Source organism: Rhea pennata, chromosome 2 (genome assembly GCF_028389875.1).
Source record: "Rhea pennata isolate bPtePen1 chromosome 2, bPtePen1.pri, whole genome shotgun sequence".
In the NCBI taxonomy this organism is placed as follows: domain Eukaryota; kingdom Metazoa; phylum Chordata; class Aves; order Rheiformes; family Rheidae; genus Rhea; species Rhea pennata.
In genome coordinates, this window is record NC_084664.1 from 8072205 (window position 1) to 8100086 (window position 27882).

Consider the following 27882-nt stretch of genomic DNA (forward strand, 5'->3'; position numbering starts at 1 on the left):
AATGCATCATCACCAACAAAACTCATTTTACTGACATTTTAAGATTTTAAAAAGAAGAAAATATGTTTTTACACACAGTTAATATGTGTCAGCTTTAATCTAAACATATGTTTAAAGTTCCGCTGGGATAGCTTAACATACTCTAAGTACAGGAGGGGTTATCAGAAAGACGATGCTAAGGGAATTCAAAGGTCTACTCCATGGGCATCTAGAAATCAGTCTTTAATGTCTAACTGAACTGACTCTTTCTCTGTAAGAAAAAAAAAAATCCACATAGAAGACAACAATTGTGAGCATACCTGAAAGGTGATACTTCATTTAATTTTGTGAGAAGGAGATTTAACCTGTGAGCGACAAAACTCAAAGGAAAAAAGTTCTGTGTTTTTCTCTTCAGTGTGTCCTTGTATCCCGTAACTACTGTCTGTTCAAGCCAAATTGCATGTCTGGGCAAATGAAAATATAGCACACAGCAGCACTGCATAACCCTCACAGAGAGGGCAGCATCACTTAGCATATTTGTCTCAGGCAACTTCATAAAAACACTAAGCTGGGTCTTATCACCAGAAAATTGCTGCAATTTAACGCATACCGAGCTGCTTTAAACAAAGGTGGTTTTCATAAAACTCATCAAAATTGTTTAGTCATATTAGAGAATGAAAAAGCATACTGTTTTGGATAACTCAAAATTTTATGTGATCTTTTCTCTGAGAATACAGAAGAGATTTGATATGCAACAGAGTGGGGTTCTGCTGAGAAAACTCTACTGGGTCAGATTAAAGGTCTAGCCAGCCCAACACAGCCAGGGTTAGAAACGGGATAAGCAGATACACAAGTAATACTAGAGAAAAGGGCTAACATATGTACTTTCCATGCCTCCAAGTGTTTTCAGTTCAGAACCTTCCTAAACCAGGTGAGATTCCTATATACATTTAGTACTTTTCTGCTTCTCTTACAATCTGTTCTTCAGTCCACACACACTTTTAGGCATCCGTAACACCCTTTTGCAAGGATTTCCATTACACAGCTACCTGCTGCGTAAAGAACCACCTCCTCTTCTTCTGATCCTGGCCCCCGCAAGTTTCACTTGATGACCTCCAGTTTCTTGCATTAAAACAAACTGAATCAATAAATAGTCACCCTCCTCACAGCACCTACAGCTTCGGACAACTCTAGTACTTCTTCCTCCAGTGTCTCTTTTGCAGATTGAAGGGCTCTAATTTAACTAGTCTCCATATGAACACTATTCCACATCTCTGATCACTCTTTCTGCTTTTCTGTGAATCGTTTCTAGTTTTACTACATCCATTTCTGAAATTATAGATGCATTTTCTGTAACTCTATGAAAATCACTAAAAACTTTTCCTAATGTTTCTAATCTTACCAAGTAAATCATATGTGCTCAAGCAAAGCTTTGACACATCAATGCTACAAGTTCAAAAATAGTCTCTTCACTCTTCACGCTCTATTTGCTCTCAGTTTCCAGGTGAAAGCAGACTCCATACGCAGCATCCTTACACTGTGAATGAACACATTTTAGCCAAAGGTTAGAGACACTCGTGGGGATCATCTCTGCAACTACAGTTAATGGCTCTGCTGCAAGCCCAGATTTTGTAGAGCGATCTATTTAAATTGCCTGTACTTTCCATCAGTCATCTGCCTGCCAATTCAGATATGAAGGGGAGAAAAATTTCAATTTTATGTAGAGTAATGGAGGAGGAAAAAGCAGGAAAGTAATTTCTGATACTTGAAGTGGAACCAAAGAAAGGAATTATGAACAAATGCGCAAGGCAAGACAGAAGACCTAATGTACAAGTGAAATGAGAGGTGATGGAGGAAACAGGACAAGTGACAGTTGGGAATAACATGTATCATACAGAAAGCCAAGGAAACAGGAAAAGAACACAGCCTCAGTTGACTAGAAAAATGAATAAAAGAATAAGAGGTGAGAGGAAATATCATGTGACAAACATCTGTTTGGGAACCCATGAAGGTAGTGAGGAGTGTAAGGAACTGAAGAAGAGGAAACTGTGACATGACACTGAAACTAGGTTTGGAAAAGCAAGGATAATGGGAATATGATGAGGCGCGAGCAATATGAAAGAAGACAAGATTCTGACAGAGACAGCCTGGAGGAAAAAAAATATAGAAAAGGTCTAACTTAGAAGAAATGGACAGAGGGCTACATACTTGCTAAATACTGAAATAGAATTAAAGCTTCCAGGCTCTTATGATAGTTTTTCATCAGCATGTATCTGTGAAATCCTCTGACAAAGCATCTCATCCACTCCTGAGCTTCGTCTACACAAGATGCTGCGTAACAAGAACTGCTATCAGTACTTCAGCACGGCCTGACAGACCGCCAGCTATGAAACCCAGGCCATGGGATGCCCCTATCTGTCTGAATGCCACGTCTCAGAGGAAAGAACATATGTCCAAAGAGCCAACAGATCCGACCTGCCAGAGCCAGGCTTGCTGCCCACAAGTGCAGGGTAGCCACGTGTGAGCATCTGGGCAGAAACCTGTGAAGAGAGGCAACCTAAGTAGGATGGGAGAGAGAAACTGCCTAAAACCATCCATCTGTGAGAGGCAATCAGGGGCTGAAAGTGAGACTCCTTACATGTAGGGAACCCGCTCACGTTAGGGCAGGGAAAATTTCTAAATGTGGTTGTCACAGCTGGAGCAACTTATGTAACAGCGTAACTCAAGTAGTGAAGGACTATGCAACAGCTCTAAAAGGCTTCAGCCTGGCTGTCACAAGTGTCAAATGTCACATGAGGTGCCTATTTTTTTTTAATAGTGGTAAGTTCTACAGGAAAGCACCACAGACTCATTACGGTCCCAATGTCAATCATTAAAATGCCATAATTAGAGCTGCCTGTGAAACCTTCCTTAGGCCTCCTTTGTGCAATATGCATTCCATCCATCAGGAAAGTTGTGGGCCACTTGGAGAAACTCAAAACGGTGAGAATAATCAGAGCTCAAGGAAACAGGATCTATAAAGAAAGCATGAACAAATTTCTGATTTTTGTTCATAATACATGTGGATAAAAAAAATAATTAAGAGTTTGATAAATAAACTTAATTCTGCTATTTCCTAAAACATGTATTTGACTTTGCAACTTAAACAATTTTATCATGTTTCTGTACATTAAATCCAACTGTCTCCTGACTAAAGATCTTTGCTATCAGTGCAGTGTTGTTCTGTCTAGATTAGATAATCTCTATACCAGTCCACAATTTCTATTGAGTGCTGCAAGGAGTTTTATATTACTCTTCCTTTGAAGATTAAAAAAAGAAGAAAGAAGTCCACTCCTGCTTTTTCACCTTATTTTTTCTGTTCATGTAACAAGCAGATATTCACCAACCACTTCTATTCTATGAAATAAAGCACCCTGTCTTCCATCTCCAGACTATAAATTTGATCTTAGCAGCAGCAACAATCAAATAAGGGGAAAAGGTGCAATTGGGCTGTAATAAAACTGATACACTTTCAACGTGGTAGGAGTTTCATATGAGTAGGCATTCAGCATACCAGACTACTAAAATAAACAAAACAAATGTATGAAAACCTCAGTTTTTCTATTTGTTTATTTTAAGAATGAATAGTCTTTTTAATTATGCCAAAAAGACCGGAATCATGCAATTAATGCAATTTACAGTCTCAGTTCAAGAAGAATAAAATCAATCTAAAGGTGTTTTGTGTTTCTATTAAATTGTGCTTTTAAGGTCATTCTCTTGAGCTTTTAACGCTTGGAGCTAACAATGTGGGAAAGAAAGGAGGAAGGTCACAGTGGGCTCTGCTATAAGTCGCAGCCAGGTTCTGGCTGCTTGCCTGCCCCACGGGCTCCACTTCCCCTGCTCTCTGCAGGCAGCACAAGCGCAAGGAGCAGATTCCTTCCAAAGAAGTTGGATTCTGCTCAGCCGTAAGTCCTGGGCTGACAGGTTTCTCACAAAGCTTATTGAAAGAGAAGAAACAAAGGAAAAGGCTCCAAAAAGCATGACACTCATAATATATAGAGTTGGCAGCACTACTTTTATCACTGCCAGGCTGGGTACTTCATCTTTACTTGATGCTACTGCCCCTCCTCACTTGTGGTCAGTCATTTACTCATTGCTTCTAAGCCCATGCACACATGCACGTGCGCACACACTCTCTCCTTACCCCACTATGGCTCAGATACTGTTTATTTTAATGGCTTCAGCACATTGGTTTTTTAGTACTAATCCTAACCTAAATTTGTTCTTGAATCTTTTCCCCTCAATCTGATTTGTGGTTAATTCTCATGGACTCCCATGTACACTCATCCTGCTCTGTACCATGCACCTCAGGTTCCAGAACTGACCATCTTCGCAATCACCTTCCTCTTAGATGTTCTTATTTACCCTCAGCTCAAGAGAGATAGAAAAAAAAATACTATACAAGTAACAGCTTTGGCTAATTTCTCACCTACTGAAATCTGCCTGTCCCAGTTGTGATGCATCCCTACCTGTGTTATAATTAATATGTTTCAATAGGAAATTTAGTTTAGCAAAAGACTTCGTTTTATGCCCCACATGCCTCTCCTTAACTCCTTTATCTTTACTATCAAAGAGGTAACTGTACTCACATCTGCATCTACTTCTGGTAGAGGCTTTACTACTTTTCTGTATTCTAAGTAATTGCTGCATTGCCTGTTTCAATATATTTCTGTGATTTTTCTATGCCTCACATATCAATTTATTTCTAAATATATAAACATTTCCATTACTTACACTACACAATGGAATCAAAAAAGCTTATATGACATGTGATGAAACTGATGAGCGCAACTTGGAAACCAGCTTCAGAATTGTCTCCCCACGTTATAGGTTTCAAATCTCCAAGGAGTCACACCTTATCCTGAACCTCTCCACTGTAACACAAGAGATCTCAAAGCCTTCAGTGTACGCTGTTTCACACACTTCCCTTCCTTCTAAGAGGACAGAGTCAAGTCACTCAGAATCCAGTCCTTCCACAGCTAAAAGGCACGAGAGATGTGTCACCACCACATTCCCGACAATGATACAGCCAATAGATCACGAAAATGCAGTCCAGGTTCTCCTTCTGGCTAACAGCCTCCTTCTGTTAGGATTCACAATGCGGTGCCAAATATGCCAGAGATTTTTTTTTTAAATGTTGTTATGAGGACATCAACCACTTCTGCAATTAACATGATACTAATTCTGCATCCAAATCTCAAACCAAAACTATCTGGAATCTGAAAAACCTTAGACTCCCAGTTATCTGTTTCACTTCCTTTAATACATTTCCTTCCAAAATATCAAAGATAGGGTCTGATCTTTGTTATTTTAATTAGAAAAACAGTAGCATTCAGCATTTTATGTTCTGATCAGCCAAAAATTGCAGCCATAATATACTTTCACTCTCAACTAATCAAAATCTACACCTTTCATTAGCAGAATTAATAACTTGAGCGCAAACAAGGCCTGGCTCAGAATCATGCAGAGGTTTTCTTGGATGACTGTTGTCTAGCCTGTAAGAAACAAGTTTATGGCTAGGGAAAACACTGTAATCAACTGCTCACGATAACAACAATAACGTAACCTTGAGAAACATAGAGAGCAGATGAAACAGTTCTAAGAACAACTCTTGCAAACAACCCTGAACAGGATAAAATAAAGAACAAAAACACCTGTTCAGTTGAAATTGTTCTACATATTCACCACAATTTAATAATAGCTTAGGAAAATTCCATTAAAACAGCTTTTGTGTTTTCAATTCCAAAGATTTATTTTACTGAAACTTTCAGTAAAAATGAAAATATCTACTAGCAACTAACAAACCTGTGAATCTGTAAAGTATGAAAATGATTAGCAAAGCAAATAGATGAAGTAAGTTTTTTTTGTATGGGGAAGAGGTTAAGAGGAAGCAAAATCACTAAGATTATTCTCTCCAAATCGGTCAAAAATATCGTTATACCTGAAACTGTCACAAAAATGGTAACAATCTCTGCAGCAGAACAGACCTGTATGGGGTTAAAACCTGTACAAGAGCTTAAATAGAGAAGTTCTGCCAGAATTCTGTGGTATGGTTTCAAAAGTGATCACATACAATGTGTTTTGGTTTTCTTCATATTACATAATTGGTACTTTCACTGCTTTATGGGTAATTTATATTGACTAAAAAACTGAGAAGAAAAATACAAACATTAATTTCTGTATTATAAACTCTGAAGTCGGGAAAAAGATAGTAGAGATGACAGGAAATTTTTTGTATTTTGTTCCTGAAAATATATAAACACAAACTTCAGAAATAATTGTAATACGAATTTGTTAATACATCATTTTCTCAGCAAGAAGACTTCAGTAATCATATTTTCTCTCCTTTCTCTTCTATGTTCTAATTTAAACCGTTACTATCCTGCAATTCTAGGGTTTTCCAGTGCAGTCTGAGGACAGCACTCAAGAAACATGCTTTTCACCTTGATCTCCCTATACGCTAATTAAGCCATCAGTCTCAAACACAGCAGATGCCGACCCAGGCTGCTGCTAATGCTTCAAAGCACCAGTAGCGTGTCCCAAGCCTGTGCTTGGAGCACTCCGCACCCCATTACTCAAGCCCTAGCCCTGCCGCTGACTCAGCATCTGTCTCCCTGCTCACTAACCTGGTTTTAGCTTCGACACCAACAGAGGCAGTAGAGCTTGCAGACTCCTCAGATACTGAGCGCTGAAGAATTGGTGTTAGCTGCTTGGTGCTGTCCACTTCAGTCTGGGCATCTTCTTCTGCAGATTGCTCTTTGACTTCTGTTTAAAAAAATGGGAAAAGGTTATGAGTTACTTTCTTTTGACCATAAAAACAAGAGCTGAAATTAAGCTTTCTCTTGTGATACAAACATGCATTTATTTATATACAGATTAATCCATGCAACTATTATTCTATTAGACGTAACGAAATTAAAGAGTGGGGAAGTATCACTCTTCACATCTAACTGAAGCATGGAAGTGAATGCTTATCAAGTTCTCTACATAAACATAGCATATTGACAGTGAACTGAAGATGTTCAGTAGTAATGAGAAATAGAGCAGGAGGAGGAAGGTTGTTAAATGACCACATTTTCATATGAGATTGCAATTTTACATGCATTTTCAGCAAGCATAAGCTCATAGGGCTGCCAAAAGCAGCTCTTGTTCTCCTCTCGTCTCTTGTGTGCTTGCTCTTTCATCCCAGAACAATCATCAGGGTGACTACAATAATCTGGGTTATAATTAACCTTTTTTCTCCCAGATTAGTTTTAACTTTGATCCAATTCCCTGCACTAGCTCATTGCTTTATTAGACTAGAGCTCCACACTGGCACAGGGTTGAAGAGGTGAAGGATGGAAAGTGGTTTATGCCAGCCTAAAATTCATGCTGAAGCATTGGAATGTAAGCAGTTTTTGCAACATCCTTTTAATTTAGATTAGTTATTAGGCAGAAATACATGCATCAGCAACTGACACTGCTTCTATTCATCTAGAAAGTTTGTTCCTGCTCAGAAACATGAAACAGCAGGTTGTCAATGTTTGTGCAACCTAAATTCTGGTCCCATTTCGTTCCATCCTTTGTACTGAACAAGTCAAGTACTTGTTGGGAAAATGCTGCAATGTGCCATGAAGAACAGGGGAGCTGCCCAAGGCTGTGAAGGAGATAAAATCTGATATTTCCGTTGAAAACTAAACAATATTAAAATCTCAGGTCTCTGGCAGATGTTCTTAATCTAGTTTAAGACACGATGGCCTCCCTATGTCAGTGTCCACACCGCTATAGCTGCGTCACATGTCACATACTAATTAAAACTTCCAAGGAACATGGGTTTTTCGCCGAAAAGTGAACGTATACAGCAGTTTCAAATAAATCCAACTAGACTAAAGCAACAGATGATTTAGATGATTCATGCAGAAAACAGAATACGCTCACTTCTTAAAAGAAGTCAAACATTTCAAAGGACAGTCAAGTACTGCATAGGATAAATGATTCAAGTGGTAGAATAATCTGTGAGATTGGGTGGGCAAGTGCTAAAAGCTGCTACAAGCTTTAATTTTATTTAAAAGAACAATGAAAGAGGAAAATTCTTAGATCATAAAACTGCAGCTTTAGGAGAACATTCCTTGGTCTGTAATATTAAAATTACATGCCCATCAGAGCAGATGGAGAAGGGGAAATTTTCTTGTTTGATGCACAAAGATTGAAAAAAAAATTGTTTAACCTAGAGTGAACTTGTTCAGGAAGACGATGTATAATGTTCAAAATCCTCAGTAAAGGCATCTAAAACATATTTTAAGAGAATCACGAAATTAAAAAAAGAGCATAAGAAATTCCTGTACAAGAGTGGGTGTGCCAGATATTCAGCTGGTGTAAACTGGAACTGCTTCACATATTTAAACTATTCAGTAACATATGTCTGAATAATGGTCCAAATAGACAAGCTGGCACAAGGCCAAATGGCTTGCTTTAGGACCAGCCCACCAAACTATCCTGAAAAAAAAAATGCCGGACAATCATTTTACACTGAATAAATATCCTACTCTGTGCAAAAAAAACCCAAAACTAAACAAAACCCCCTTAGTATGTGGCAAGTCTGAATGTCTGAACACACAATCCCTACAATCATTCCTGGAACGGGATTCCTGAAATAGGCAATGTCTAGCTGAACCTTTCAGAGCAATCTTTGGTTAGCTTCCAGAGTTTGCCGGATGTGAAGAGCAATTTTGTGCCCAAAATGTTATAAATACAGCTTCAGTTGAAAGTATGAATTCCATTACACTATATATCAGAAGAGCTGTTACGTGCTCTGGAAGGTGCATGGCATTTTTTGTAGAATTTATAAACATCTGTAAGATAGGGAGAGCCCAAATCACTAAAACCAGAACCCACTGCACAGCCTAGGTGATTCACACAAAGCGCTCAAGGAAGATGGCCAGGTATCATGACCATGCTGCTGATCCATCTTTTTAAGAGTTTATGCAACCTAGTTAAACTCTGTGAAAGGAACTTTGCTTTATTTTTTGCCTGCACGACTTAAAAGTACAGAAAAGTCATTACACTTTGCCAGTTTTCATTTCATTGTATGTTAATGGCCTGTCACATCCACACCACCAGAAAGGCAAAATTCATGGACACGAGCTCATCCTCAAGAATTCTGGACTGTCTGAGAAGGCAGATTGTTTCATTGTACACTACAGCTCCATGAGCTTATACCCTTATGGTGATTTCCCCCCCCCGCTGTTTGCTTCCCTAGAAAAGAAAGAACCCAAATTATACTAAATGAGACAAACATCATCTCTACTGCTGTTGCCATAATAACCAAACTGTGTCTCAATATGCCAGTGGAAGATGGAAAACATGGTGCTGAGAAAACATAACGAAAATAACATTTATATTAGTTGTGTATGCCACACTAACTCTGTGAAAGGAATGAGAGGTAAATAGGCTTTCCTAAAGGAAACCTGAGGACCAGCACAGAGGACACATGTCACGAGTCAGACTTACAATACAGGAGTACAGCACCAGCATGGGCAAGGTGCCCCATATATTGTTATCACTGCCTCCAAAATGCTCTTGAAAGCATCTGGCACTACACATTAACTGCTTTTCACTGTATTTAAAGAATGTTCAGATGACTTCATTATAGTATCCTACTTTGAAGTTTCTGGGAGATGAGGAACCATAAATGATTAAAAAATGTGAAGCTCATTTGTAGATTCATATATAAGGCTTTGTTCTGCATCCTATTTTCATGACTGCTTCTGTCACAGTTAAGGTCTTCGCCACATATAAGTAGTGAGGGAACTGAGAATTGAAAAAAACCGACTGCAAAATTCCCATCTGTTTGTAAGGGTTTTTTAAGTTAATTTACTCTATTAAAATAGTCAAACGTGAAATTTAAAAAATTTAATTAAAGACAATTACAGAAATAATGCCTTCCCATCTGATTAGTGAGGACAAGAAGGGCTTTCTTTTCTTAAGAACGTTAAAAGAAATCCCCAAAGTACAAGGAGTAAAGTACCAGTACACCTAGATGCAAGATAAATAGCAGCTTATCAAATTGCACATGGACTGAAGTCTAGTAACACTTTACAAAGCCCATGACATGATGTAAAGAGGCACTTTCCAGAGACACTGTAACAAGCAGCTAGCAGTAATCTGGGGCTTCTGCCCAGATCAGCCATCAGAAGGGCAGAGGCTTCTGTAAGTGTTGCAACCTAAGTAACATACTAGGAAAAAAAAATCGCATAGACAGAGGACAGATACTCAGGAAAGTCACTGGAATTAGTAAGATTTAAAGCATGTTTATAGAACTTCACTTCTAATTAACACTTTCACCGCCTTCTCCGAAAGACGTACGCTTTGGGCTTTAGGTTGAAAAGACGGTTTTAGGGTTTACAGTATAGTCAAATGGAATTTTTCACATGAGAAAAATCCCTAAAAAGGTTCTGTATTTTAAGAATTCAAAAATTCCTTCCCATAATGATTATTTTTATTCTTCTTCCTAGAGGAGAACATAGTGAACACTCAAAGACAGTAATAAATGCCATGTACAATTCTCAGCTGATTTCTTGTATTAACCACTTTCCTGTCCTACTAGTTGGGTTTCCCTACTTACGTCCTACTATTTTTAGGACATGCTGACGATTTCCTCTTTTCTTGGTCTATCTTCGGATCCCTGAAGAAAGGTTATGGCAAAAGGTATGCACCAGGCAGACTCATGGGCAAAAATGCCAGTGTTTGTCAGCGCACCTGTGGAGCACTGCTTCCCTTGAAGACTCTCCTATGTACGCTTGCGGGAAAGCGGAGGCGAGCAAGGGCTGGAATTGCATTATGTTATCACAGCTTTCTTTGCGGACATGACGAAGCAAGAGCGATGAAGCAACGCTGACTAAAGGTCTAATCTGCTCTTTTATCACAAACCACCCTTTTCTGTTTTCTACTAATCAAAGGATGCTATTCTGCAAGCCACGAGGGTAAACGCAGAGCCAGACAGGGTGGTGTAAGTGCATCTGCTATGGCAACAGGGCAATGAAAACATACCTGCACACCAAAAGTTAAAAAGAAGGTTAGAGCTATTGTCCCAGTCAACAACTGAAAACATTGCAAGACTTTTGCCAGAAAAAAACCCAACTCCTTCAAAATATTGTTAGATTAGTATGCAGTAACAATGATAAAAAGTCAAGACAGGTATAATAAGCATAAAATAGACATTCTACCACTGTTTGGGCACAATGATTTCACTACTGAACCAATCTAGCGGTTGAGAACCTGCTGTCAGACTTGCTTCTCCTTTGGCAGACAACAATGCAAATGTTCAGAGCCTCCAACTCTCAATAAGAAGAGAAAGTATTATAGGTTGGAATGTACCAGTACCACCAAATACTGCAAGGATATTCCAGTGATCTCACCTGCTACTAACCTAGACCTTCTGCAAGAGTAACAAGATTTTACTAGCAAATGTAATCATAACCGTTGCACAGAAAGGTGTATTGCTGCAAAAAAAAAAAAAAAACAACACTTAACATGGAAGGTATTTTACACAGCCTTGTAGCAGTCCACAAAAGCACAGGTAACTTCAAAATGCTCTAGTTTCCAGAAGTAGTTCAGACAGATGAATAAACAACGACAGTGTAGCGACAATACAAAAAAGGTCTGAAACAGAGACTTTAAATTATTAATTTAAAATGCCTATCTAGTACTACACACTAACAAGTCGCATTTTCTTCCCTAACTTATGCAGAGAACGCACCTCCAGCAGTCATTGCTCTTAACTCTGTTACTGTTCAGGATGCAATTTAATAGCAACGTGGCCTCATCATTTCCTCTCCCTCTAGTATCTCAGGAATAGGGACTGTCAAGTACTTTGTATGTATAGGTTTTTAGCAGCTGAGAATGAGGAAACAAGCGGAGACTCTGTGGCTAATCAGTCCTAAGCAGACCACCAGCAAGCACTCAGCACTCCGCAGAGCCAAGCCAAACTACAGCTAAAGACACCCAGAAGGAGGCGGTTGCTAACAGTTACTGCCTTTACTTGGGCTTCAGAAAGTTTGTAGCCGCATATTCTTTCACAATAAAAACACAACCAGGGGAAGAGAGGGAGAAAACATACTGAAGTATGAGTGTGACAAGAAAAATAACTGTAAGACCTAGTTTCTGGAGACAGGGGAACGCTTTCTTCGACTGACATTCTAAAATTTTGTTCAGTTAACAATAAATAAAAAAATCCACAAACACATCAGAAGCATTTTTTACCCACATGTTGCAAATGTTGTATTTGCATTTAAAAGATCCCCAAATACCTATTTTTTTGCCATTTGAAGGGCACAACACTGATTTACTTACTGTGATAGTTACTGTATAGGACAAGAAGAAAATATGTATTTACTCTCTTTTGTATACTTTAGTGTGTATTTTAATAGTTGTCTTTCAAACCAAATTTCTATTTATTAAGGACAATTTATACAGAAACAATTTTGTGTATTTTCTACCTAGTACAAAATAAACATTTTTCTGTTTCGGACCATTTAAACTGTGATGTAGGTCATTCTAAACCCACTATTTCATGTTCTGGATAAGCAGCTACCAGTGATCTGTGACTGAGGAGCTGCTTAAGCTAGAAGTGGCATTTAGTAGCACTCATCTGATTAATTCTCCATGATTTTGTTCAGCTTTTTTTCCCCTCAAACTCTCTGAAGTTTTTCACTCCCACAGTATCCAGTAGCAATGAGTTCTGTAATTTAAGTACATGCTGTGAGCAAATGCACCTACCTTTATGCCCTGAACATGACCCAATAGTGCCTTTGATGTCTCTTAATTTTTGTGTTACAGAACAAAATGAATCATCATTCCCTGTTCATTTTCTCCATGCCACTCATTTTGTGGAACCCTATTCAATTCCTCCTCAGCCACATCATTTCAGGCTGAACTCTTTTAACCTAGCTATTCCCCGCAAAAACTATTACATATATTTTTTAAATCATATTTGGTGGCCTTTCCTATACTTTCCCAATTACAGTCTGTCCTTTTTTAAGGAGGGGAAATAGAACTGCACACAGCACTTAATACATAGTCATGCCACGGATTTATAAAGCAGCAGTAAAAAACCACAGTGACGCTTTGTTTTCTTGTTATTTTGCTAGTATTTCCTAAAATTTGATCTGCTTCTTTGACTTATACTAGACATTGCAATTCTCAAAAGAACTCCAGTAACACTTGCTCAGGTGATGCTGGCTGCTGGAGAGCCAATTTCTCTTAGTTCAAAATTAGGATGGTTACTTTCCCCTGAATGCTTCTTCCCATATACTCATACTGAATTTTAGGGCCCCGTCATTCAGTTTGCTACTCAGTGCTTCGCAGGTGGGCGAATAACTTGGTTATAACCAGCTGATTTCTTCACCTCATTTTTTGTACCTGATCTAGAAAAGGGTTGTCAGGGCAGGTCCCTATGGGACTCCAAGGGCAATGTGTTTTAAACTGTCATTTTAATTAGGCAGGACTGGGATCTGAATTTTCCTGACATTTCTTCTATCAGACTGGAGAGTCAGCCTGAACACATTATTACCAAATAAATAAATGACAGATCCATAAAACCAAAACCTAACAGAATAGCACAATTTCCAATGATGAAAAGAGTACATGACATACAAGGTACAAACATGAAGTTGTGGACTATTTCACTGTATTTGACTGATAACGTAAAAACAAATTTCCCTATTGTATCGCTAATGACACATCAGCAGTAACATCAGGAAGTGAAATTTGAATGTTCTGAGGTCCTTGAAAACTCCTTCAAAAACCTGTTGATTATGTTTAGCAAAGCATAGTTTGATACCAAAACTGCTAAAGTAGTATTGAAGAAAACAGGAGAAGGAAAAAAAAGTTGCATTTCAGAAAGAGCTTCCACAGTGAGAAACTTCATGAAATTTGAATTTACTTGCATGTAACAGATTCCACTAACTACAAAATAAAGACACAAAACACCTGGCATACAGCTCATCATTCAGAAGGCAAAAATCACAATTTTCTAAATGACCTACTTTAAGCGTGTATGATTATAATGCTATTATCAACTAAGCCTGTGAAGATTTAATTGCAAATACCAAGTAACTTCCTGTCATATTTGGTTTTCTTATTACAAACAAATACTGTAATATAAACAAAAATACTTCTAATAATAACAAAATACTTTGCTTCTGCTAGTTCTTCCAGTGACTGGACAGGTAGGAGACAGTTGCCTACCTAGAAAAGGGATCTCAGAAAACAGATGTTTTTTATGAGTACAAGTAATACTAATTGCCTTAGAACATATTTAAGTGCATTTTTAAGCACATATTTGCCCAAAATATTTATGAACAAATGTAACCTACAGGCAATGCCACCAGTGATATCATGTCTTGTGTTTTCATTAATTTTAGAAGTGATAATTAGTATACTGATGAGGCCTAAGTATCTGCCTAAGGATGGGCAAGATGGATTTCAAAAGGTCAATCTCTGGTGTTAACAAATTAGAGAGTTTTTGCCACTGATTTCCCTGTGCTCAGTACAGTTCATACAGTTATAAAGCACGAGTGTATTTTCCCTAACAAGTGGCCTACAATAAATTTCTCAGGAAGAAGTCTTCTTTCAAGGTGCTTCAAAACCAATCAGCTCCTGAATTGGTTGAAAACTCCCTAGCAGCTTGTACACAGATTAACTTTCTTTACTGAGAAATGGTTGTTTCTGGTTCTTCTGTGCTTTGTCCTGAGACAGAAGAGGGTAATTAGAAGAAGATTTATCTTCAGGACGTTATTAACCTAGTCCAGCAAGAAAGCAACTGGCCAGGTAACATCACTGGGTCTAATGATAATGCAGGGCAAAGAACTACTGGTTCATAAAATCACCTGGATTGCTACATATGTTTTATCAGTTTGGATGTTTCCAAACATCATTTTGGCAGGCAAGCAAATGTTAGTAATTATTAATTTATTTTATGAATTCGTTGACATGGTACTAAGAATAAACAGAATTCCTGACAGATATGAGTTTCCCAAGAGACTCAACAGTTATAGTAAACTTATTTCACTGTGCTTTCTTCCAGATCAGAATCTGAATCTCAGCATTTTTATGTGACACAAAGACAGGAAGAATTACAGACTGAAAGAAGAGCTGCGTGTTTTACAAGTGTTCTGAAAAAGAATAGAGAATAATTGAAGAATTAACACGCAGAATTCAGTTTCAGTCAAGTTAAATACAGAATTAGAATGCTGAATTTAATACAAGATGAAAACAGAAGCAGAAGCCAAGTGTTCAGTTATAACAAAGAGCCACCAAGCCTACAGAAATCTTACCAACACATATTTATTGTATTATTTCTTTCTTCAGATGTGCAGTTTTAAATTTACATACATGTGTACACACACAGATCCATATTTTCCAGACCTTATCATGTATTTTTTTTTTTCTTTCTTTTTAGGTTATTACAGAAACTCTCTTGCAGAGAAGGGCAAAATAAGAGGAACTACAGCAAAACACAGTATTTCATAATAGATTTCATTATGGATAGCTAGAAAGGTGAAAAATATTGACAGGTGCTAAAATGATGGGAGGGATCTATGCTGCTGATAACAGGTGGAGAAAGAAATACTGGTGGAAAGTCATTGGTAGGAACCCCAGTGAAGAAGAAAAAACGGGGAAAGAAATAGGCTGTAAGCAACACAGATCTGAAACAGCTGGAAAGACCAATGTGCAGCCCCAAAGGAAGAAAGTCTAAGAAATCAGCGCAGCAGGGCTGCTGGGGGATGGAAAGAAGCATCTCGCCATGGTGACAAGAATCCAAAAGCCTATCGATACAGTAGATGCAGTCGCCATTGGCATGTTTAGGAAAAAGTTGGGCTTAGTTCCAGAAAGATTTTTCTGAATCCTCCTGTCTTTCCATGCTTTAGAAGTCGACATTCATTTATAATGCAGTGAACGTAGTAAAAATGGGCAAGACTTAGAAATCATTCTAGTTGGCAGGGATAATCAGCCACACTGAAATAGCTACAGTAGAGACTCAGAGCTCACCCTGCTTTGGTTCCACTTCTGCCTCTTTTTATAAATGAGATTATAGAATTTTGCTAAGGTTAACAAGTTGTTTCCTGGACTGCAATTAAAATGGCCATGCCTTAGCATTACTAAACAGCCGTATCAGGAAGAATTTCTGCCTTTCCCTACCCCCTCTTTTTGATGGGGACAAAAACATTTTGGTCAGTATTTTGAATAAAAATTGTGTTTAGTACTTACATTCCCCTTTGCTTTCCCCCTACAAAGGATCTGATAGCTAGAAAATATGGCTTTTTTTTCCAGAGATTACATGGACACCTCCTCCTTTTCTCCTTGTGAGGAAAGTTCTCATTCCTCCATTACTCCCTTGTCTAAAAGCAGTGCTCATTATACTGAATACAACATTAATAATATTACTTTTTCTCATTTTATTAAAATCTTCACAAAAAGGTACCATTATGCTAGACTCCATAAAAAAATTAGAAACATCCCCCAAATCCATGAAACAAACAAAAAAACCCTGCACAGTAGAAGAATTCCTGACTATTCTCAGTACCCAGGACAATGGCAAATAAAGCTAGAAATATGGAGTCTTCAACTATGTTAGAAGACACATATCAAAAGTCTTTTCTATTCAAATCAGCTCATTCTGAATTTTGTAGTATTACTATATTATGTTTTGGTTTGCCAACTACTACAGCAAACTGTTGGTACATCCACTATCTGCAAGAAAACAAAATGAAAATATTTTTGGTCAAACTAAAAACTCACAAACAACGGAGGGCAAATACACTTCAACTTGATTAACATACAGATTTCAGGTGTATTTCTGTGTGTTTCTACTACATTTCTTTTCCTAGTGACAAAGCAAAGGGCACAGCTATACTATGCAGTGGGCCTTAGCTGGCACATCCACAAGGCCAAGCGCAGTGAGGAGATACTGGCAGAAATCCTTAAGAGCACAGTCTGCAACGTCATCTCAGGCTCAGCACTGAAGCAGTATTGCTGCCTCGCTCCCTGTAGCAGACACAGCAGGGGCTGTGGCTATCGGAGATGTCCAGTGCACTGCTCCGTGGCTCCCTGTAGAGACCTTCAGAAATGAGAGTCTGTCCTCTGTGACAGTGAGGATGTTTTTTATGAAGGGAAATGGAAAGACTTTTATCTACATTTCCTTTGAGTCTTAAAAATATTTCTCCATGTTTCTTTCTATTCCAAAGTAAAACATATTCTCAGATCTCTGGGTGCTGAAAAACTTTGGTAATAACGAAAAGGAAAGCCAAAACAATATAGATTTTACTGAATTTCCTACACAGTAGTGTACCAGTAGGTGTTTGGTTGGAGTTTCTTTTGTTGGTGTTTTATTTTTTTAGAGCACTTTAAAAATATATTAAAACTTAGTATGTATAACCACAATTTATTTCCCCCTTCGCCAATTTTCATAGGACTATTTCTAGCATACAGGATGGAAAGAGTAACAAATGGAACACAGGAGATAGTTAAGCCTAGCCTTCCTTTTCCCTACTCCTTTTCTGCAAGCAAATATCAGCTACAACTTTTCAGTTTCAGCTTTAATAACTGGTAATCATCTACTTATAGAGGCTGAGCAAGACCATTCAAGTTCACTACGACCAGCAGCTTATTACCAGTGGCAGCAAAACAACAGATAGAATAAAGTGATGGAACATTTTCGTATTAACCTTTAACTTAGACTCCCTCCACGAACTATTAACAATGCTTAAATTCAACGCAAGTAATGACTAAACACTTATGACACTCCCTATAGCCTGGAGCCTTGAGCACAAAGCCTTCTCAGCCCACACTGTTCAGTTTCTGATGAGTGAGAAGCAAGAGACCAGCATATAAAATCAAAGCTCATCTTCCATCCACTTGAGAATTTTAACCTCCTCTTTTATAGCTTTAACTATTGCAATCATATTCCCATGTGGTCAACACAAAACGTGCTGCAAAAATAGTTCCCATGGGGTCCTCTACTACTTCTCTCTGTAAGTCTACGCTAAGCACAGATTCTTGTTTCATATTTAAGGACTCCACAGCTCCTTTACTTAGCATCTCTTGCCACTTAGTCTAGCTAACACATGCCTTAACTCAGTCACTCCTGTGCAACTGCCCCCTGACAGCCAACTTCTTTAGTATATCTGTGCTTTCCTCCACTTTGGTCATTACGCATATACACGTACCTAATTAAAATTTGTAACCTCTTATGTCTCAGTACCTTTGTAAGACTTACATCCATCAAGCCTACAAAATCCCATCTGTAGGTTTCGTTCCTCTACTTATATTTGGTCCTTGGTTAAGAATAGGCAAATGGCTGCAGACATGAGCCTGGCAAAGAGATGGCAATTTTTCATCAAGGCCTTTATCTTATGTTTCAGCTCACTCATCTGCTTGTCTCTGCCTGACCCTCCAGAAAACAGTCCAGTAGAACGAGATAACCTCTGAAAATTGAGGCATTTTGGTATAATCATAACAAATATTTACAAACGCAGGAACAGAGACTTATTTTCTGTTTCTTAAGCAGCAGAAGGATGCATTAACATTAGGTTAACCTGATTATTGCTTTAGTATAATCTGCTTTAGTTAACTGTAGATACAGGCCAGTAAGTAATACTGTATTTTGGTGGGTATTCTAAAAATATCAGGGTTTACTTTAGTTAAATATAGACTTATAAAAACAGAAGAAGATACTAGATATTTACATTAGATATTTGCAATAGGCAGGACTCCCCCATTAGACCAGCTAAAAGCAGTAACACAAGGCTTTTCTTTTTTTCATCTGTCCAAATGCAGGTCTCATACTATCAAATTAAAGAAGAAATATTTATTGTCTACCAAGCCCATGTGTAATTAAATTAATTTCTGAGAGAGAAATAATAATCAGATAGTATCAATACTATATTCTCATTACCTGTTTCCACAGTGTTTTCTGTTTCTGCTGCCTCCAAACCATCCATACTGTCTTCATCCTCCACTGCAGTTTTTCCTCTACTCCGAGGCCTACAAACATAAGAAATGAACACTGTTTTCAAAATTTTAAAAGTATTTCCAGTTTAAATTTATCCAGAATTAAAATCATTTCATATTGAGGAATAATTAATAATATTAAAGTGATTTATGAGCCTTATAAAAAAACAAGTTTCCTCCCCTTTTTTCCTGTTTAAAGTAATAAACTCAACAGGGTACCCTTTTATCAACAGTTGACCCTGCAAGTCCTGTGATTATCATTATATGAAAAATTCAATCACACACTTCTACTGATCAAAAAATAAATTAAGTATTATTTAATAAATTAAATCAGCAAGATTTTAAGGTAGGACGTTTTTCATTACATACAGGCTAACTACAGAGATATTAGAGAGAACACAATCCAAAATCTAGCCAGTAGTTACATACAGTATAAAATAGACACTAAGCCATTCAGACCATCCATGTAAGAACTTTCCAGAGAATAATAATAATGCTGAAGCAATTAAATTGAAACATATGTATTATTTTTAGTGAAATAACAATTCTGACACATTTAAAAAAATGTTATGAATTACAGACTAGAGATGGTTAGATGTTACCAAGTTGAAAAAAGTCATAAAGCTGTACCAGCACATTAAAACCAAAATACTTCGCAGTTGTTTCAATTTCAAACAAGGTCTGACAGAAAGCAGACAGGTTTGTGCCACAAATTGCAACCTTTTCTCTCTGACTGGCTCTGCAGCAACCAAGAGGCTGGGCTGCTGCAGAGCCCGAGCATCCAGATTCCCACTGTTCAGCAGCCCATTTGAAAGGGAGCCAAGAGCTTGGCACCCTGCCTCCCAAATTTTCAGGCTACTTGGCAACCTGCATGCTGACAAAAAGCTGGAGAGACCCTGGGAGCTTCTCATTCCAAATACATAAGTTCTTAGCAGTTTGGGACATCTCAGTGGTTGCAGAGTCCCTGAGCTCCCAGGCAACCATTTACCCAACCAACATGCCCTGAATCAGGATGTGCCACAGGCAACCACAGCGGCCCCCAGCTTGCCCCTCAAGAGGAAACCACTCCGTTTCCTCTTTCACGGAAAACTCTGAAAGGTTTGGGTTTAGTTCTGTGTTGAGGATTTTTTTTTTTTTAAGTGATTAAATCATTCCAAAACAGTATTTCCTGTTTTTGAAGAGTCTGTTAAAATACTTAAATCTAGCAAAGGATTACCTCAAAACCAGATCTGCTAAACCAGATAAGGAATATACCATGGCCACGTCGTGCCTTTGACACTCGTGGATCAAAGATGATGATGTGCAGAAAGCATGAACAGACTATCGTCTTTTGAGTCTACGCTTTGCTGTTCTCCTGCTAATCATGAACAACTGTTTTGCAATACCTAACAAGATGATCCCTTCTAATCAAGTTGGGTGCAGTTTTGTGTCTGTAGAGGAGAGGGGGAAAAAGATTAAAATAAGATGAAAACTAAAGCCTGAAACAAACCACTCAATTTAGAAAGGAAAGAATGAGGGAAAAGAAGAAATTGAGAAGAGAGAGAAGGGGGATTTTTATCTTTTCAGCATCCCTGTGAACAGGTCTGGGAGAGCGCTGAAGAACATGGGAGCAATGGCAACCCTAGGGATATGAGGTTATTTTTGGCATTGCCTGCTTATCCACAAGGAGGTATACCATACGTATAAATCGCAAAAGAGAACAGGGAGAAGTCACCTGCATCCACTTCAATAACTGCCCCTCTACAAGCTTCCAGGGAAGTTCTCCAAAACAGATCTCCAAAACAGATCTTGCACAAGTATCTAAAGCACAATGAACTGCAGAGCTACGAATGAAACTGTTCCGCATCCCCCTCGGTCACTGTGCCACCCCACCTGCACACGTGCACAGTCAACAGCGAGCTGAACGGAAGGCGGACAAGTATCCTGGCCAGCAGGACAGGACCATTTCTCTCAGGGGGCTGTCCGAAACTGTAATACAGATTAATTACCATCCAAAATGAAGAGGAAGGAGTAACACAAGCAGAACATCATTCACACCCATTAGATAGAATAAACTCATCCTGCATGGCTCAACTACCGCACCAGAAAAACTTTTAATGCTTCAAAACACAATACAGACAATAAAAAACCAAAACCCATTTAAGTTTAAATACTACATTTCTTGTACTTCTTCAGGATAGCCCGACGCTTCAGCCCATACTCTGAGTGAACGGGCAAGAATGCAAAGCCTACAGTAGCTAATCGCTTCGCTTGATGCAGGAATGCACAAAAGCTTCACCAAACACAACCCACTGACCAGGGGGATTTTTCTAAATCCTACCTTGACTACTTCTCTCCCAACAACTTTCCAAAAATACTGTAAATTTAAAAATTTACATGCAGTTTTGGATTTTATATTACAACTACATTTAGTATGTTAAGCACTGAAGTATCTCGCAAAGCACGTTTAAACTTTTTTTTTTTAATAAAAATAAAAAGCAATATTCACTCCTTGAATTCCCTACTGTATTTTAGTAACTTATGCAACATCAAGGAAAATCACAGGTTTCAACTAATTAAACATAATTGCTCCTTTTCAGCAGAATATATAACCACATTTGGTGCTTTCTTGCCATCCCCCCTCCACTATGTGTCGTCATTGTTCTCCCCTTGCAAATATTCTGCCCAAAGCCTTCACAATGCAGTGCAAGATTCAAATAACTCCATTAGGATAGAAAGCTGGATTATATCTTTAACCTCTTTTTGTTCATTACCTTCATCTCACAATCATCAGATGAGATTTTATACTAAAAAAAAAAAAAAAAAAAAAAAAAAAAGTGTTCAGAAAAAAATAATTCAAGTTGCAAAACACTAAGATATACACTGTACATGTAACTCTAATTTAGCATTTCCATAGAAAATTCAATTTGAAAAGGCCATATAGTATACCTAATTGTTACAATCGATGTTCTTAGTAAGAATGGATTTTCATGTTACTTTTATTAAATAAATTTAGTATTTTTTATTTAACAGTATTGTTGCACAATAGTTTTGTCTGGCTTGCGTAACATTAAATTTTCTTCTTCCAAATCCCGTAACTTTTTTTTCCTTTTTCAATTCCCTTATTCCACTCCCCTTTATTTAAAGTGGAAAAAAAAAAAAACAAACAATTTTGTTCTACCCTTGGGATTTGACTCCTACCTGAAACTACTAACATAAATAAACCTAAACCTTTTCTTACTGAAAAGTCTTCTAAAGGGTTTAATCTTTTGGGTGGCAAAACAGGTCAGAAAATAAGTTAGTGAAAACATATGTATTTGAGATACCCAGCCTGGTGCACGTCTTAAATCACCAGCAACATATATTTTTGAGAGGAAGCAATTGGTCTGTAAGCAATTTCCCGCTCCTTGCAATACTATTCTTGGAAAAGTATATACACATTTTCATGTGCTGCATTCAGTTTTCAAGCAAAAGGCTCGTCCCATATACCACTATAAATAGGCCAAATTTAGGTAGCTTGGATTTCAGTTTCACCCAGCCTTTGGATTTTTGTAGGCAATACTCTTTCTCAAACAGAGAGTAACAAATATTTCTACGATAAACTTAATAAAAAAAAAAAAAAAAAAAGCAAGGCAAATAGCTCCATGTTCTTTGACCACAGCTTACTGCTGCTGCTGAAACAGGCAGTCCAGTCACTTCCCCCATCCCACCACTCGCTCCTGCACCCAGACCAGCCTTTCCTGCGCCAGCAACTGCAAACTGACCCAGGCCGAGAAACCTTTTTTTCCGGTTGGCTGTAACCTGGATCGGTGTCTGAAGCATGGAGCCAGCAGCAGCACTTCTACTGACCCAAGGAGCGGGGGCAGATGGGAGACGGCTGCCGGGGAGGCGGCAGGTCCGTCCCTTGGTAGCAGCGCCCCAGCGTTTGCTGCCTTAAAACAGTTACGGAACTAAAGCACGTGGATATTTATCCTTCGCTCCTACACAGCCAGGCAGCACCAGGCAACAACTGCTACATTGAACATTATAACCTCAGCTCTGCTTTAGACGTTTTTAAGCACTATCCTAAACTTTATCACTGTAGACTCCAAGAGCCCATTAGCTAGCTACTGTACAAGCACAGCACCCGCAGACGAGCCACGTTCCACACTGCTTCCAAACCAGGAACACAATGTACAGGCATGCCCGAGCTATGGATGACAAGAAAACAACAATAAATATTAGCCAGGACAATAGGCAGCAGGCTCCACGGCCAGGCTGAATGGCTGCCAAGTTTTCTGTGACTGGCTTTCTCACTTGTCTCTTTCCTAGCACAGAGTTTGATTTAGAAGGGAAAAAAAATGTCTATTTATGTTTTGAAGAACAGATCTATTGAAAAAAATAGTCATTTATCAAAATGCTTTGTGATCTGCTCTTAAATTTGTCATCAATTAGATTTCTTAGCTAATGCCTTTTATTAACCTCTGTCTTTATGTTGTAGTAAACAAAGATTGCATAATTTCACTGAGTGTAAGCAACTAATCAAATTTAGCGCACACATACATGCTTTTCTATAGCTCTGTATATCATTAGGTATTCCTTTTGCACTGGGAGAAAACCTCCTGGAGGTTGTTGTTCCAGGGCTTTGCTGGCTTCATTAACAGAATAAGATCACCAAGTATCCTCATCAGCTTCTGCTAAATTGCATAGAGAGCACCACGGATGAAGACCCTAAGATAAAAAGGAAATGTGTCCTATTCACCTGCTAGTGGTCAGATTTTAACGCATACATGCCAGCAACAGCATCTTAACTTTATGAGTACAACACAGGTCAAAAGCGTACCTTGGATCTTAGTCACTCTTTCCGCAAGGTCGGTCATCCCTAATAAGGCTGCAGGCTGGTAACTACTGGAACCACATAGAATAGCTGAAGACGCTACTATCCTTAAGATCCTCATCGCTGCCAGGCTGCTAGTTTATGATTACCCAGGAGCTATCACCAGACAACAGTTCCTGCAAGTGCTCTAATTTGCTACCAACAAAATCAGATGACAATTTGTTCAAACCACCCATGGAAAATACCATGCTAATCCAGCTGCTTTTGTTTCAGCCTTACAAGAATGTGTTCGTATGAACCACTCCAGAGCTCCATCCTCCTCCTCAAATGCCATAACCTCTAAATTGTTCAGAGCAGCAATAAATCTTTCTTCCTCTGCTTTGCAGAGCGCTGAGCACAACGGCGGTACTGAATACACAAAACAAGGCCAATACCCTTAAAAAAGGCGTAACATCTGGGATACAGTACCATCCAAAACCACCACAGATGTCTTGTTAAAAGAACATCTGTCCCCAGCCTTACCCGGAAAGACAGTACAGGAATGATTTATAAAAAGATTCAATTAGTGCTGCAGTCAGCATGGCTAGTAACAAATTAATGTTCATGTGACAGTTGCACAAGTGAAAGCTGTTAAAGGCTTTCCAAGAATCTTTCTAACAGGTTTTCAAAAGTACATGATCCCAGTACTTCTGTGGAGTGTATCTTAAGTATGGCTGTAAAAGTTTAACTATACTTTTATATACTCAAATATATATATACTCAATGTATATACTCAAATAGCTGAAGTTCATCTAACAACCTCACGTGAAGGGAACTACAGCAAGCAGCAGAGTCAGCTCATGGAGAAACTGGTAAAGAAACCTTTGCCCCTGCCTGCTCTGAACTCTGCTGTTCAACGCAGAGGCTTGACTACTTCTAAAAGTTAAGAAAATTCTACATCTAAGTCTGCATAAAATGATTAACACGGCTCTGGAAGCAAGGTAGAAGGCAACTAATGAAAACTACGTTCAGTAGCTCTAACCATTAATGAGCCTAAAGTGGGATACTCACTATTGCATTGACTCCAGTTTCAAACCGATCCCAATTTCAAAGTCATCTAAGATTTTTTTTAATTGAGCAACCAGTAACAGGTGAAAAATGTTTTCTGTATTTGCTCTTCTGCCCTCCACAAGATTTTATTTCATGTATTATAAAAAAGACCTCAACATTTACTCTCTTCCTATTTGTTTCTTACATTAGAAGTGTGAGCATTAAAGGTGGAAGGACTTAGACGTATGGAAAGGAGGTGCAACAGCAACATTACGAGAGAGAGGAAGGTAAAAAAGCTGACTTTTAGAAATACAGAGAAGTGAGAGAATGGCTCATGTGAAACACTTTAGCAAAACATTTTTGTTAACATTTATATAAATGGACTTCTTATAATCTTATTCTAGATCATAACCTAGTTCAATCTTCAATTTAATTATTGAGTTCTCAAAAATACACTTGGTACATCCTATTAGTCTTGCGTAACAATCAGAGAAAACCGTGCATCTCAATACTTCCAGTTTAAAGAAATCATCATAATCTTTTCATTAACTACTACATCCAAGAAAAATGACACAGTATGTTTAAAAATAAAATATTGCAACTTCTCAGCTAACAGTCTTTAACCAGTAATAATTTAAAAGAACATTATTTACTTGTTCAACATTACTCATCCAAGAAGGCTACAATAAGTTCAGAGCTGAAACTTCTTTCACTTTTATATTTTTTACAGTTAGCATCAAGAGCACTGAACACAGAAAATAATAAAAAAAAATTACAGCCTTTGAGATCAGAGATGTCTGAGGAAAAAAACAAAACAAAACAAAAAAAACCCAGACTCCTCTCTATGAAAGACGATTCTTATGTAAACATTTCCAGTACTTCCCTCTGAAAGGGAGATTTCTCAAAGATATGCTACTCTACTGAAAGAAATGCAAATAGGAGCCCTTCAAAGATGATTTGTGCTGAATGTTGTGGCTGCATCTTTTGCTTTTATTCAGGAGTACAGTCACTATTATAAAAAGTAAGCTAATACAAAAAACCCTGAATGATGCATGCAGAGTTCTTGCAGTTCTTTTTTCTGCCCCAAAACAGGCTTTGGGCAAAACATCCCACGTCAAAAAGAAATTGTATTGCACAGTTTTAACTACAATTTAAAGGCCAAATAAATAAATTTTAAGTAAATGTAAAGTTTGCTTTTCCTGAATCTTCATCCCAACTGTTTTTGCTTAGTTCACTGTTCTAAATGTGCTCTCAAACCTATACTGGAGGTGCCCAGGAAAATTATTTTCCATGGGAGACTGGGAAAAGGCAATTAGGATGTACTGCCAGGATATATTCATCAAAACCATGCACCCAAATCAAACAGCCATAACTACTAACTGATTTCTCTCAGACATTGCTGTAGTAATCTGAACTCAATTTTGCACAAGACCACCAGATCCAGGACCTGGAAGCTAAACTGTGTTGTGCGATGAGGCTGGTCTGTCCAAAGCGACTGTTTTCAGTATTTTCTCTGCTGTTCCTCATACACTTGCACAGTTGTTAAGTTTGAGTCTAGAACTGCTTCTGTAAAAGATAGAGCAGCTGAGGATCAACCTGTCCTAGCTGAAACACAGCCCTATAAACGAGACCACAACATAGAATCAGTAAGGTTGGAAGGGACATCTGGAGACCATCTAGTCCAACCTCCCTGCTCAAGCACGATCACTGAGAGCATGTTAGACAGGGTTGCATCCAGGCGGGCCTTGAGTATCTCCAGAGAAGGAGACTCCACAGCCTCTCTGGGCAACCTGGTCCAGAGCTCTGTCATTCTCACAGGGAAGAAATTCCCCCTCACGGTCAGGCAGAACTTCCTGTGCGTCAATTTTTGCCCATTGCCTCTTGTCCTGTCACCTGGGACAACTGAAAAGAGTTTGTCCCCGTCCCCCTTGACACCCTCCCTTCAGGTACTTGTACACATTGATAAGATCCCCCCTCAGTCTTCTCTTCCCCAGGCTGAAGAGGCCCAGCTCTCGCAGCCATTCCTCATAGGGCAGGTGCTCCAGCCCTCTGATCATCCTCGTAGCCCTACGCTGGACTCTCTCCAGTAGCTCCATGTCTCTCTTGTACTGGGGAGCCTAGAACTGGACACAGGACTCGAGACGAGGCCTCCCCAGGGCTGAGTAGAGGGGCAGGATCACCTCCCTCGACCTGCTGGAAACATTCTTCCCAATGCACCCCAGGAGACCATTGGCCTTCCTGGTCACAAGGGCACATTGCTGGCTCATGGTCAACTTGTCATCCACCAGCACTCCTGGGTTCTTCTCTGCAGAGCTGCTCTCCAGCAGGTCAGCACCCAGCTTGTAACCCAGCCTGGGGTTATTTCTCCCTAGGTGCAGGGCATCTTCTCAACTTGTTATGCCTTTTGGTAAGGACTGGAGGGGGCAGAAGGAAGGAGCATGGGGATAGAGCACAGCACGGGAGAGGTCGTTATTGATAGTGGTTACAAAATAGTAAGTATTTCACATAAGCCAATACATTATCTACAGAGTCACAGCTCAGCTGTAGCCAAGCAAGGACAGAAAAAATGAGGCTAGGGCTTCTACACTGAATTTGTACTTCTGGACACTTTTTTTTTTTTTTTTTTTTTTTTTTGGTGACAGCATTACATGAGAAAATCCAAGTTTGATGCTGTAAGTGTGAAACCAGGTTGACTGACCTACATGTACAGACTGTTCAAAACTGCAGCCATTTCTAAATAGTCAAGAGGGAAATCACAGAAAAGGCTTTCAGGGTTCTTTTTACTACTGTCAAACTGCCTGTGTAGACATCTATAAAAATTTGTGAGCTAAAATTAAGAGTAATCAAATATCTGTCATATTAAGTCTGCAATATACAGCATCAAGAATTGCTACAAGTTCTTTCAGCTTTGTAAGTTTTGAACATTTATTTCTCAAGAACTACATTCTCATTGATATATAGTTTAATCAACAGGCTTGCAGCTTTATAGTTTTAGTTCTATAATACAGAACACGCAGACTTCAATCGTCATACTAATTTCAGAAGTAATA

The 27882-nt window shown here is 38.6% G+C and overlaps 1 protein-coding gene across 14 annotated transcripts in view; it reads right to left on the bottom strand.

The window, feature by feature from the left end:
* KMT2C (lysine methyltransferase 2C) overlaps window positions 1-27882 on the bottom strand; it is a 201785-nt gene that overhangs the window by 130779 nt on the left and 43124 nt on the right. For all 14 annotated transcript variants that reach the window (XM_062568808.1, XM_062568817.1, XM_062568814.1 and 11 more), the window contains exons 2-3: window positions 18953-19041; window positions 6645-6783 (exon numbers count right to left, since the gene is read on the bottom strand). In XM_062568808.1, coding sequence (XP_062424792.1) covers window positions 6645-6783; window positions 18953-19041 — 228 coding nt within the window. The remainder of the gene's footprint in view (window positions 1-6644; window positions 6784-18952; window positions 19042-27882) is intronic.